At 50.1% G+C, this 12,951-nt stretch overlaps 2 protein-coding genes across 3 annotated transcripts in view; one reads left to right on the top strand and one right to left on the bottom strand.

Moving 5' to 3' along the window:
• Window positions 1–12,951, top strand: part of PIANP (PILR alpha associated neural protein) — a 259,612-nt gene that overhangs the window by 123,823 nt on the left and 122,838 nt on the right. The window lies entirely within an intron of this gene.
• Window positions 278–12,951, bottom strand: part of CD4 (CD4 molecule) — a 33,677-nt gene continuing 21,003 nt past the window's right edge. For both annotated transcript variants that reach the window (XM_050747457.1, XM_050747458.1), the window contains 7 exons: window positions 6,840–6,998; window positions 6,148–6,381; window positions 4,736–5,083; window positions 3,815–4,015; window positions 2,572–2,693; window positions 2,201–2,268; window positions 278–1,807 (listed from right to left, as the gene is read on the bottom strand). In XM_050747457.1, coding sequence (XP_050603414.1) covers window positions 1,777–1,807; window positions 2,201–2,268; window positions 2,572–2,693; window positions 3,815–4,015; window positions 4,736–5,083; window positions 6,148–6,381; window positions 6,840–6,998 — 1,163 coding nt within the window. In that variant the 3' untranslated portion in view covers window positions 278–1,776. The remainder of the gene's footprint in view (window positions 1,808–2,200; window positions 2,269–2,571; window positions 2,694–3,814; window positions 4,016–4,735; window positions 5,084–6,147; window positions 6,382–6,839; window positions 6,999–12,951) is intronic.

Below are 12,951 nucleotides of genomic sequence, written 5' to 3'. Positions count from 1 at the left end.
AGCCCTGTGGGTTGTGGAGGTGGATAGCCAGCCTCCACAGAATTTTTCCCTCTCCAGGGAAACTTCATCTCCTTCCTGGGGCACGCCAGGCAACCTCTCCTCTGGGTCCGACCCCAAAGACCAGAAGATTCCTGGTCCCCAGAGAAGGGGTCTCTCTCTCTTTCTCTGTCTCTCTCTCTGTCTCTGTCTGTCTCTCTGTCTCTGTCTCTCTCTCTGTCTCTGTCTTTCTCTCTCTGTCTCTCACAGACACACACACACACACACACGAAGAGCATCTTCTTTTAGTAAGTTTATTGTATTTTTCTTTCAGCTCAGGGGAGCAGGGGTGGAGAGTGGGCACAAATGCAAAGTAAGCAAATGGGGAGCCCCAGCAGCAATAGGGTGGTCTTCCTGGAAGAGGCAGGCTGTAAAGATAGGAGGAGACGAAAGAGGGAAAAGGAGTTGGGACTGAGGGAAGTGGTGAGGAAGGGTAGGAAGAGAGGGGATCCTGACAGAAATGGGTCAAGAAGAAGACGATTTGTAACCCTGATTTCCCTGTGTCCTGACTGGTCTGGAGGAGGGTAAGGGAGGGTGTGGGGCAGGCACAGAGCCTGGCACAATCACCTTTGAGGTCCCTTAGAGGGTTCCCTCTCAGGCTAGCTATCCCTTCTCCCAGCAAAACTCACTTCCAGGAGGTTCTGCACAGGGTGAGTGGCTGGTCACTGGGCATTGTCTGCCACAGGGCCTGTGCTCCCAGCCTGCACTCTGATCAGAAGAGCCAAAGGCTTTGTCCTCTGGTAACAGATTCTGCCACCAGCGGGGGATGAAGGAGGAATTTTAGACAGGGAGGCCTTCATCCCTGCTTATAAATTCTCTAAGATGGGCCCTTCCCATGGGTGCTGTGCTCCTGCGAACCCAACAGTACACCCTGAGTACCCACCACTAGCCACTGGTGACAGCCGTGTGGCATTTGTCCCTGCATTCAAGAGGCAGCAGTGGAACTTGGGACAAGGGACCTGGGTTAGTCCCGACTCCAGCACTTGCTAGCTGTATGACCTTGGGTAATTAATCATCTAGCTTTTCTGAGCTCTGATTCTGGTCTGTAAACTGGAGATGATCATCTTAGTTCTGTCACTGCCAGCCTTGTAGGATTTTTGTAAGTCTCAAACAGACAGAGGATGTGAAGCATCCCTTGTGGCTGTGTACATGGGGCTGTGTCCAGTGGGGCTGCCTGTGCAAGGTCAGGACGTGAGTCTGTGGCCCCACCCACATAGGGTGAGACGCAGGCAGCGTGGGGCAGGAGGTGCTGGCTGCCAGAAACCTCTGGATCTGCATCTATCCTTGACTGGCTTGGCTGTGTGATTTTGTGCAAGTTCCTGCCCTCTGTGGTCCCAGGGTCCTGTCCTGTGAAATAACAGTCCCATGTTCCATGCTTCCGGACACCTAGCCTCACCCTCCATGCCAGCCAGGGCTGGCCCTGAACACTCCCCTGGGATCCAAATGAGCAGTGGGGGAGAAGGTCAGAGAGAAATAATGAGAGAAGGGCTAGGGCTTGAAGGAAAAGGAAACGGTGGGGAGAATGGTGTGATTAAGCCTCTGGAAAATAGAGAGCAACACTTAACCAATGAAGCTGGGGCCTAACCCAGGAGAAACAATGGTAAATCGTAGAGGAGGCGAACAGGAGGCCAGAGGCCTAGGATCTGCTACATTCATCTGGTCCGCAGGCCATGAGCCCAACGGGAAACGCGGGGCAGACACCTGGGGAGGCTGCAATTGGGATCTCCCTGGCCTCGTGCCTCAAATGGGGCCACATGTCTTCTGAAACCGGCTGCGGAACAAAGAAGAAGGGGAGCAGGTCTGTCCCCACTGCAACCCCTTTATGTTCTAGCAGCTCCATGGCTTTTCCAGCGCAGTGCTAGCCTCTGGGCAACAGCTGCAGAACTAGTCCAGAAAGGCCCTGGCCTGCTGCTCCTTCAGCTCCACCCTCCCACTTCCGCCTCCTTCTAGCTCCTGGCCATCTTTTCCCACCCCTCTATCCTCTCCACCACACCCCTTTAGCCCCAGTCTCCTCGCCTCCGCTCCCCCCAACTCTCCCTCCTCAACTCCTTCCTCCTGTCCATCCTCCCTTCCTGCCCCCTTTGTCCCCCCTTCCTCCCCCTCCTCTCTCACTCCCTCTCCCCACCCTTTTCCCCTCTCCCAGCCCCTCCTCCCAGATCCTTACTGAGGGCACTGGCAGGTCTTCTTTTCACTGAGGAGTCTCTTGATCTGAGACATCCGCTCTGCTTGACGCTGTCCAGGGACAAGAAAGGGAGTCATGAGGGTTCCAGGCCTCCAGAAGGGAGGTGCCCCTTGGTGGGGGGATTGGGGGAAGCTGGGAGAGGAGAAGCAGTTACATAGCTCAGGCCATCTATCCTGGAATTAACTCTCTGCTCCTTTCTGTCTCTCCCTTGAGTGGCATCTGGGTCAGGGCAGCAGGGGAACTTAGGGGTGGGCAGAGGGAGCTGGCCAAAAGCAGGTCCCATATACGGGATCTCCTGGTACGGGACTCAGGGGTTTGAGGGCCCTGTGGGGACCAGGTGTGGGGTCACTCACCCTTCGATGCCGGCACCTGACACAGAAGAAGATGCCTAGCCCAGTGAAAAGCAGGAGGCCCGCAACGCCCCCCAGCACAATCAGGGCCATTGGCTGCACCGGGGTGGGCCATGTGGGCACAACTGCAAGGGAAAGAAATGTGCTCAGTGCACCACCCTCCTCCACAGGCCAGCGGACTGAGGACTGACCTGCAACCCCGCCTGGCCAGTCTCTGGTTTGATCCTGGGGTTGGGAGAGAGGGGCAGAGTGCTTGGGGACTCTTAAAGGCCGCCAGTGCTGGGGAATCGGTTTTATGTTTGAGAGACCACAGGGCACTCTGCAGAGGTAGAAGCAGTGGTCTAGACCCTGGACTCTGTGTGTGTGTGTGTGAGTGCGTGTGTGTGAATGTGTGTGTGATGTGTGTGAATGTGTGTGTGTGTATGTGCATGCGTGCGTGTGTGCATGTGTGTGAGGATGTGTGCGTGAATGTGTGCATGTGAGTGCATGTGTGTGAATGTGTGCATGCATGTGTGTGTGTGCACGTGTGCATATGAATGTATGTGAGTGTATGAGAGTGTGTGAGTGTGCATGTATGAGAGTGGGTGTGAGTGTGCGTGGGTGAGAGTATGTGTGTGAATGTGTAAGAGTGTGTGCGCATGTGTGTGCATGTGTGAATGTGTATGCATGCGTGAATGTGCATGTGTGCATGTGTGTACATGTGAGTGTGTGTGCGTGTGAGTGTGTATGAGTCTGTGTGAGTACGTGTGTGTGAGTGTACGAGTGTGTGAGAGTATGTGTGAGTGCATGTATGTGAGTAGATGTGTGTAAGTGTGTAGGTGTGAGAGTGTGGATGTGTGTAGTGTGTGTATGAGTGTGTGCCAGTGTGTGAGTGATGTGTGTGTGGGTGTGTGAGAGTTTATGTGAGTACATGTGAGTGCATGTGTGTGTGAGTGCATGTGTGAGTGTGTGTGTATGTGTGTCTGGATTTGGAGAAAAGCCAGGAGCCAGGGAGGAGGGCTTTTGGTCAGGTGGACCCCATTCCTAGGCTGTAGACCTGAGGGAGTCGGAACTTGTAGAACTACAGTTGGCAGCCTAGAGCCCAGGACCACAACCCACCTCACCTCATCACTTCTATGCCTCCAGGACACCATCCCCATAACCCCCCAACTCAGGCATTGGGAGGCTGGGACTCTGGGTGGTCTCTGCCAACCACAGGAAGGCCCCGTAGCTCAGGAGGCAGAGGCCATGGAACCTGGGTCCTCACCCTTGATGTTGGATTCTAGCAGGACCTGTCCCGAGTCACTCAGCAGACACTGCCACATCCCCGCCTCAGGGTTCAGCACCCACACCGCCTTCGCCTGCTTCGAGACCGTTGCCCCCTTGTTCTCCAGTTTCAAGCTCAGCGTCAGCTTAGGGGAGGTGGGTCCCCACACTTCACAGGTCAAATTTTCCTGGAACTGAGTGGCTGCAGAGGAATGAGAGGCTGAGATTGAAAGCCTGAGATTCAGTGGAACAATTAAAATGATACTCTATATGGGCGGCCTTCTTTTAGCCTTTTAGAGCAGATTTTCATGCAGTCGTATGAGGAAAAACAGCGTTTGGGGTCCAGTGGTATTGGATTTGAATCCCAGCTCCGCTGCTTAGCAGCTGAGTGCCTCTGGGCAAGGGACTGAACAACCTGCGGACAGTAGTAAAAGCAGACATACATGTAGTGTCTGGATGGGGCCCGGCCGGTGCTGAGCATTAAGTGTTAGCCATTATTATTTGTGGAGTTGTTATGATGATAAGGAGATAAGGAAGCCAGAAACTCAACTTGGAGCTTGACATTATCATCATTACTATCCTACAGAGAGCAGATTTCATTATCTTTATTAGACAGGTCAGGAAGCAGGCCTGAAGTGGGAGGGGGCTTAGTCAGGGTCACAAAGGGTTGGTCACAGGCAGAACGGGAACCCCGGTTCTTAGCCCAAGTGGTTTGCGGATCTTCAGTGAAGCCAGCCCCACGCCGGCTCATAGATGTCTCAGCTCAAAACCAGCCCCAAACCCAAAGGGCCCTCCCTTACTTCATCCAGGTAACCAGGGCCTAGGCATCCCCTCTTGGGGCCTGGCTTGCCTCAGAGGGAGCCCTGGGCCAGGGCCCTCCACCTCCTTCCCCTGCCTGCCCCTCCCTGGCCTGGCCCCTCACCTCTCATCACCACGAGGTTCACTTCCTGATGCAACTTTCCTGTTTTCGCTTCAAGGGCCAGCGTGAGGTTTCCAGAGCCAGCATACTGAGGCAAGGCCTGGGGCAGGGTGAGGTGGAGCGGGAGCTTCTTGCCCATCTGGAGCTTGGGGTCCTGGGTAACCCGTTTTACAGACACTTCCTTGTTCTTCAGGTCGAAGGTAATCCAAGACTTGGAGGAGGAGGCCCTCTCCGCCTGCCACCACAGCTCGCCACTGCCCGTCAGCTTTTCAAGTGTAAAGGCGAGTGGGAAGGAGAACTCCACCTGTTCCCCCTCTTTCTTATAGACTGTGCTGGAGGCCTTCTGGAAAGCTGGAGGTGGGAAGGGAGAGACCCCGAGTGAGGAGATAGGAAGATGAGACTGCACGAGTGGGGTCGGCATGCGGGGGCAGCAGGGAGATGGAAGGGGAGCCGATGAGAACAGACACCCACCTTGTCATTTCAGATGCTTCAGTTCCTTCCTACCTCTCCAGCCTTCTCTCCCCTCTTCCACCCAGCATTTTCCTATAGCAGACCACCTCTCTCCTCCCAGAAGCCATCACAGAACAGCCCAGCCACAGGGGATCCTTGCTGTCCTCAGGATTCCTGGACCACAGAAGCCATTTGGCCTCCACTCCTTAGAGCCATAACTCATCACCCTTCACAAAATAAGAACGAACACTTAACTTTAACTAGGGCTTACTCTGTGCCAGGCACCATTTTTAGTGCCTTGCGTGTATCAGTCCTCAACTTAATACAAGGTAGGCACTATGGCAGTTAACATCATCCCCATTTCACAGAGGCTGAAACCAAGGTGCAGAGAGGTTCAGTAACTCACCCAAGGTCACATGGTTGTGGCAGAACCAGGATTTCAACCAGGGTCCATGCACTAAACTGGCACACTACACTACCTTATGTCCCATAAGCACCCAGGGGACAGGATCTGGGGTAGGACCTCGGTCTCTCCACAGTGGCCTGACTCAGGGGTCCAGAGGTACAACATAGAACATCATCAGGGTCGGCTTGCTGGTGTTAGTGTCCGTGAGTAAGTGGATTTGCCAACTTGGTAGGGGTGGGGAGCTGAGGCAACAAAGAAAGTAAACGCCCTGACATTCATCCTTTGGGGCCTCCAGAGGAGACTGGGGCCTCTAGCATCCTTACCTTCCCCAGCCCTTCCTTTCTCCATGTCCACCACACTGAGGGGTGGCTGTCAATCAGCCCCCTGATAATGAGGGTCCCAGTGAGTCCTGCAAGAATGGCCTCAGCTCTAGGGGACCTAGCCTTCTCCACTCCTGACCTCCCAGCACCAGACCCAGAAGCAAGGAAGTGAGAGCAGAGGGAGGGGCTGTCAGCCTCCGGGGCAGGGAGGAGACTGCGGGCAGAGGGGCTTCCCTTACCTAGCACCACGATGTCTATTTTGAACTCCACCGTCTTCTGGTCCTGCGAGACGGTGCATGTCCAGGTGCCACTATCCTGGCGCTCCAGCTGAGGCACAAAGAGGGTCCTCCCCCCCTGTATGTTCTTACCCCCTGGACTCCTACATTTCACTGAGGGGCTACTACCAGGGGGGCTCTCCAAGGTCAGGGTCAGGCTTTGCCCCTCAAGCAGGTGGGTGTCAGAGTTGGCAGTCACTGTGGAGGGAAAGGCCAGCTGTGTCACACACATACCATCCCCAAGGAGAAGGGCAGAGGACAGGAAACCAAGAACATCTCTCCATTATCTCCATCCCAACATCTCCTTCCTCCCAGCACCCAGCTGCCCACCCCCAGCCAAGACAGGGTTTCCCTCTCCCCTCCTCTCTCTCTTCTTTCCTCCTCTCCCCTCATCCTCTCTTCCCCAGTCTCTCTCTCTCCTTCCCTTGCTTCCTTCCCTTTTCTTTCCTTTTCCCAAGGCCTCTTCCCTCCTCCGCCCACCACCATCCCCCACCTAATCAAAAGGGCTTTGAAGAGATTCGGAGGCCAGTTTGACAGCCTGGTCCTCTTGGGGCTGCTGCGGTATCACCAGCTCAGGCTGGATTTGGTGCAGGGGTGGGAGTAGTGGGGAAGAGAACCAGCCAGGAGGTATCCTCGTCCCCACCTGCCCCACTCACATCCGAACACCAGCAATTCCACCTCCTCCTTCTTGTTCTCCACTTCACAGATGTAAGTATCTGAGTCTTCTATCTTAAGATTCTTGATGATCATGGAAAAGCATCCTTGGTCCCAAAGGCTTTTTCTTGAGTCAGCACGATCGCTCAGCTTGGATGGACCTGGGAGCAGAAGACAAATGGGAGAGGCTGAGGTGCCTTGGAGACATGGCACCTCTGGCAAGAGAATGCCCACAGCTCTTCTGATCTCAATTGCTAATTTCCTGCAACATCTGCTCCTCATTCTAATCAGAGAAACCCAGTCTGGTAAGGAGGTCTCATCATATCCATTTACCTGGCTGGGACAGTGGCTCACAAATACAAATAAAATCATATCCTTATTTGGAGAGCACCAACTCCTACATGCCAAATACTTTACATGCATCATCTCAGTAATCTCCACAATAATTCCAAGAAATAGATATTGTCAACACTGTTTTGCTTATTTTACAGATAGAGAAACTGAGACTCACACACTGAGATTAAGTAATTACCCAACTCTCACACATTGTAGGAGAAGAAACCAGTACAATTTCTTTGGAGGGTGATTTGTACTATATATCAGAATTACAAATGTATATACAAAGCGAAATGTCCATCAATAAAGAATAGGTTAAATAGCTCATAGCTCACCCATTCAGTGGATTGCTATGTAGCCGGAAGAGAGGAAGAGGAAGTGCTTTGTATACTGATTTGGAACCGTATCTAAGAAACATCACTAACTGAATAAAGCAAGGTATTAAACAGTCTACTATTTGTTTTTAAAGGGAGAGAAAATATATTCTTTGTATATGAAAAGAATATTTCTCGAATTAAACATAACAAAATGAGGCCATTAAAAAGAGTTATAACGTCTAAAAAAAAAATTAAAAAAGAAAGAAACTGAGGCCAGGCATGGTGGAAATCTCTCATCCCAGCTCTTTGAAAGATCGAGGTGGAAGGATTGTTTGAGCCCAGGAGTTCGAGATCCGCCTGGGCAACATGGCGAAACCCCATCTCTAAAAAAAAAAAAATTTTTTTTAATTAGCCACCTTAGGAGGCTGAGGTGGGAGGATCGCTTGAGCCCAGAAGTCAAAGGTTGCTGTGAAACAAATGAGATGGCACCAATGCACTCCAGTCTGGGTGACAGAACGAGACTAAGAAAAATTAACTGGGTGTGGTGGTGCATACCAGTAGCCCCAGCTACACCGGAGGCTGAGGTGGGAGGATCACCTGACCCGGGAGGTCGAGGCTGCAGTGAGCTATGATCGTGCCACTGCACTCCACCCTGGGCGACAGAATGAGACCCTGTTTAAAAAGAAAAAAAAAGAAAAAAAAAACTGGGAGGCTGAGGCACAAGCATCGCTTGAGACTGGGAGGCAGAGTTTGCAGTGAGATCGAACCAATGCACTCCAGCCTGGGTGACAGAGTGAGACTGTCTCAAAACACACACACACACACACACACACACACACACACACACACACACAGATAACCTTGGTTGCCTCTAGGAAGAGGAAGTGAATACTCATGTGTAGGAAGAAAGCTTTTCACTATATGCCCTTTGCTTTTTTTTTTTTTTTTTTTTTTTTTTTTTTTTTTTTTTGAGATGGAGTTTCGCTCTTGTTGCCCAAGCTGGAGTGCAATGGCACGATCTTGGCTCACTGCAACCTCCGCCTCCCAGGTTCAAGCACTTCTCCTGCTTCTGTCTCCCGAGTAGCTGGGATTACAGGCATGTGCAACCAAGCCCAGCTAATTTTGTATTTTTAGTAGAGACAGAGTTTCTCCTTGTTGGTCAGGCTGGTCTCGAATGCTCAACCTCAGGTGATCCGCTCACCTTGGCCTCCCAAAGTGCTGGGATTAGTGAGCCACCACACCCAGCCTGCTTTCTTTTTGTTTGTTTGTTTTTATGGAGTTGAGTGTTGGATCTCTGCTCACTGTAACCTCTGCCTCCTGAGTTCAAGGGATTCTCCTGCCTCAACCTTCGGAGTAGCTGGGATTACAGGTGTGCACTACCACATCTGGCTAATTTTTGTATTTTTAGCAGAGACAAGTTTTCCCACATTGCCCAGGCTGGTCTCGAACTCCTGACCTCAAGCAACCCGCCCACCTCAGTCTCCCAAATTGCTGGGATTGCAGGTGTAAGCCCCTGCGCCCAGCGTATATGCCCTTTTCTGCGTTTTGAATTTTGACTCCCCTAAGTGGTGGAGCTAGGATTAAAATGCAGCCTGTCAGGAGTCTGGGACCAACCTGGGCAGCAAATAGACACCCTCATCTCTAAAAACAATTATTTTAAAAGAATTAGCTGGGAGTGGGTGCCTGTAATCCCAGCTACTTGAGAGGCTGAGGCAGGAGGATTGCTTGAGCCCAGGAGTCCAAAGTCACAGTGAGCTATGATTGTGACACTGCACTCCAGCCTGGGCAACAGAGGCCTCATCTTAAAGAAAAGAAATTTTTGGCCGGGTGCAGTGGCTCATGCCTGAAATCCCAGCACTTTGGGGGGCCAAGGCAGTGGATCACTTGCGGTGACGAGTTCAAGACCAGCCTGGCCAACATGGTGAAACCCCATCTCTACTAAAACTAGAAAAAAAAAAAAAAATTAGCTGGCACATGGTGACGCATGCCTGTAATCCCAGCTACTTGGGAGGCTGAGGCAGGAGAGTTGCTTGAACCCGGGAGGCGGAGATTGCAGTGAGCCGAGATCACGCCACTGCACTCCAGCCTGGGTGACAGAGTGAGACTCTACCTCAGAAAAAAATAAAAATAAAAAATGTTTTTAAAAATAAAAATAATTCAGGCTGTTTCACTATGCAATGCTATCTCTGGAAAGTTCTTCAGGCATAAGTATGTGTCTCCTTTGGCCTCTTCTTGTAAAATCTAATACCCATCACCAAGGGAAGTTTTCTCTTTAGCTGTCCGTTTTCTGGGGTGCGGTGGCAGCTCCAGAATCTCTATAGAACAGGGCTTTAGAATCTAAATTTACATAGCAAACAGTTCTGCATTGCTTTGTTTTTACTTCGAATGTATATTTGGAGGAATGGGGCAAAAGTGGCTAAGACTAAAGCCTCTCAGCCTGCTTGGCACTACCTCTGCCTCCCTGAGATGCCTAGGCCCTCTCCCTCTTTCTGCCTTGGTGTGGGAGCGTGGATACCCATTCAGCCGCTCACCCTCCTTTCTCTCCTCTTCCAGACCACACAGTCCTCTTCCCCACTGCTCAGCTCTCACTGTCCAGGAGCCTCTTCCAGACAACCTCACAGCCTCGGCACACAGTTGCCCCAAGCTTCCCCGGGGCACGGCAGGCACCCAATCCACCCCACACCTTCAGTTTCACTCTTTTTTTTTTTTTTAGATGTCCCTACTCAAGACAACCCGGATCCAGCCTCCCCCTTTATTTGTTCCTTCAGTGGTTCCTGCCCTATTTGCTGTTTCCCTGGATCTACACACTGCTTTAATTCCCCAGCTTACCCTGAAATTCAACTACATTCCTTTCACAATTCCTTTACCAAACTTCTTAGAAGCGTGGCCTACTCTGATTCCGCCCCACTTTGCTCCGCCTCTTTTGCTCCTCTCCTCCATTTCTAAGAATGATTCGTTTTTCTTCATCTTGAACTTTTGCTCCGACAGCTATATTTAGGTGTTGTCCCAGACTGTCTTTGGTCCTCTTCCTCATTTCTACAGACATTCTCAATTCCACCGCATCCCCAGTCAGGTCTGCAGACGGTGGCCAAGTTGTTACTGCCAGCCCTGACTTCTCTCCTCAATTCTAGGCACACATTTCCAATGGTCCAAGTAATAAATTTATGTTAATATCCTGCTATCACCCCAAACGCGATTGGTTCAAAATGAAATGTATAAGCCTCCTCCTAAAATAACTCTGCCTCCTTGCTTCTCTTAAAAGGAAAACCATGGCCTGCTTGTCCATACTGTCCCATACTTTGAAAAAGCTACAGCAAGATAATAGGAAAGGTCTAAGCATATGAGTGAGTCTGGGACAAATTCATGGGACAACCAGTATTGAATGAAGACTTAAAAGAGGTATAGACCTGTGGCCAGGTGCGGTGGCTCACGCCTGTAATCCCAGCACTTTGGGAGGCCGAGGCAGGCAGATCACCTGAGGTCAGGAGTTCAAGACCAGCCTGGCCACCATGGTGAAACCCAGTCTTTACTAAAAATAGAAAAATTAGCCAGGAATGGTGATGCACGCCTGTAATTCCAGTTACTCGGGAGGCTGAGGCAGGAGAATCCCTTGAACCTGGGAGATGAAGGTTGTGGTGAGCCAAGATCACGCCACTGCACACCAGCCTGGAGGAGAGAGAGACTCCGTCTCAAAAAAAGGAAAAAAAAAAAAAAAAGGCATAGGCAATAGACTAGAGGAGATGGGGAGCAGCAAGGACATTACAGGAAGGGGGAAAGCTCCAGAGAGGCAGCACAGGCAAACTGTGGGGAAACCTCCTGGGTGCAGAGGTTTCCGCTGGGAAACTGTGAGCAGTGGCCCCGAGATGGTGAAGGTCCTGCAGAGGCTTATAGGCTTAGTCTAATGAGCTAAGACGTGGCATGTGCAAAGCATGACTTTGGAAGGCAATGCTGCAGCAGGAGGAAGGGAAATCCAAGTAGGTGAGTAGGTGAGACTAGTAGCAGACCAAATTACCCGGAAGCTCACTGTAATCCATTACCCGGAAGCTCACTGTAATCCAGGTGGGAGGTATGTGGGGCTTGGCTGGTGATGGTGGTATTCCCATGGGAACAAAGAAGAGGATGAAATTAGAACCTTTTTTTTTTTTTGAGACAGGGTCTCACTGTGTCACCCAGGCTGGAGTGCAGTGGTGCAATCACGGCTCACTGCAACATCTACCTTGTGGGCTCAAGCGATCCTCCCACCTCAGTCCCCCAAGTAACTGGGACTACAAGCCTGTGCCACCACTCCCCATTAACTTTTGTATTTTTTGTAGAAGTGGGGTATCACCATGTTGCCCAGGCTGGTCTTGAAATCCTGAGGTCAAGTGATCCAGCTGCCTCAGCCTCCCAAAGTGCTAGGATTACAACAGGTAGGAGCCATCATGCCCGGCCCAAAATACTTTCAAAGCAAGGAATGGTCATAGTTGATGATGATGGGAAACAGGGATTGAAGTAGAGAAAAAAACATGACTCTGTGGCCAGGCGCGGTGGCTCAAACCTATAATCCCAGCACTTTGGAAGGCCGAGGCAGGCGGATCACCTGAGGTCAGGAGTTCGAGACCAGCCTCAACATTGAGAAACCCTGTCTCTACTAAAAATATAAAAATTAGCGGGGCATGGTGGCGCATGCCTGTAATCCTAGCTGCTTGGGAGCCTGAGGCAGGAGAATCGTTCAAACCTGGGAGGAAGAGGTTGCGGTGAGCCAAGATTGCACCATTGCACTCCAGCCTGGACAGCAAGAGTGAAACTCCATCTCAAAACAAAACAAAACAAAAAACATGACTCTGTGTTTCAGAAATTGGGGGTGATACTGTTATTGTTAGAAATCAGGAAGTTGGGAAGGGGAGCTGTTCTGAAGGAAGATGAGATCCATAGAAACAGAACAAAAGCATCAACACAAAAGACTTAAGAGTTTTTAGAAAGTAGAGCATTGTTTTAATCTCATAGGCAGTGAAAGAAATGCAAATTAAAACAATGATATATTTTTCAATTATAAAATTGCCCCCCAAAAAAAGTTTTATATAATACAACTCAGTGCTGACAAGGTGTGCTCAAAAAGTTCATATCCTTAATTTCATTTCTGGAACTTTATCTTTAAAACAATAATTTTAAAATGCAAACCATAATTTAGGTACAAAAATAATACTTATAGCATTGTTAATAAGATACAATGTTAGACAAAATGATAATGGCTGTATATTAGAGGACAATTAATTTGATGGAATTCTAGGTTAGCACCAAAACCAATATTTACAAATAACTTATAATGAAATAGAAAATACTAACAATATACATTTCTAAGTTGTTTTAAGATAATCTTTATTTAGAGAAGTAAGCTCTTGACTTTTTAAAAAGAAGAAAATTATCTCACAAAGTAGGGAAGGAAAAGAAGAAAAATTTAAAAAAAAAGATAATCTTCACT

The sequence above is a fragment of the Macaca thibetana genome, chromosome 11, assembly GCF_024542745.1.
Source record: "Macaca thibetana thibetana isolate TM-01 chromosome 11, ASM2454274v1, whole genome shotgun sequence".
Classification (NCBI taxonomy): Eukaryota; Metazoa; Chordata; class Mammalia; order Primates; family Cercopithecidae; genus Macaca; species Macaca thibetana.
The sequence above is the reverse complement of the archived record's forward strand: the minus strand, read 5'-3'. Positions and strand labels throughout refer to the sequence as shown.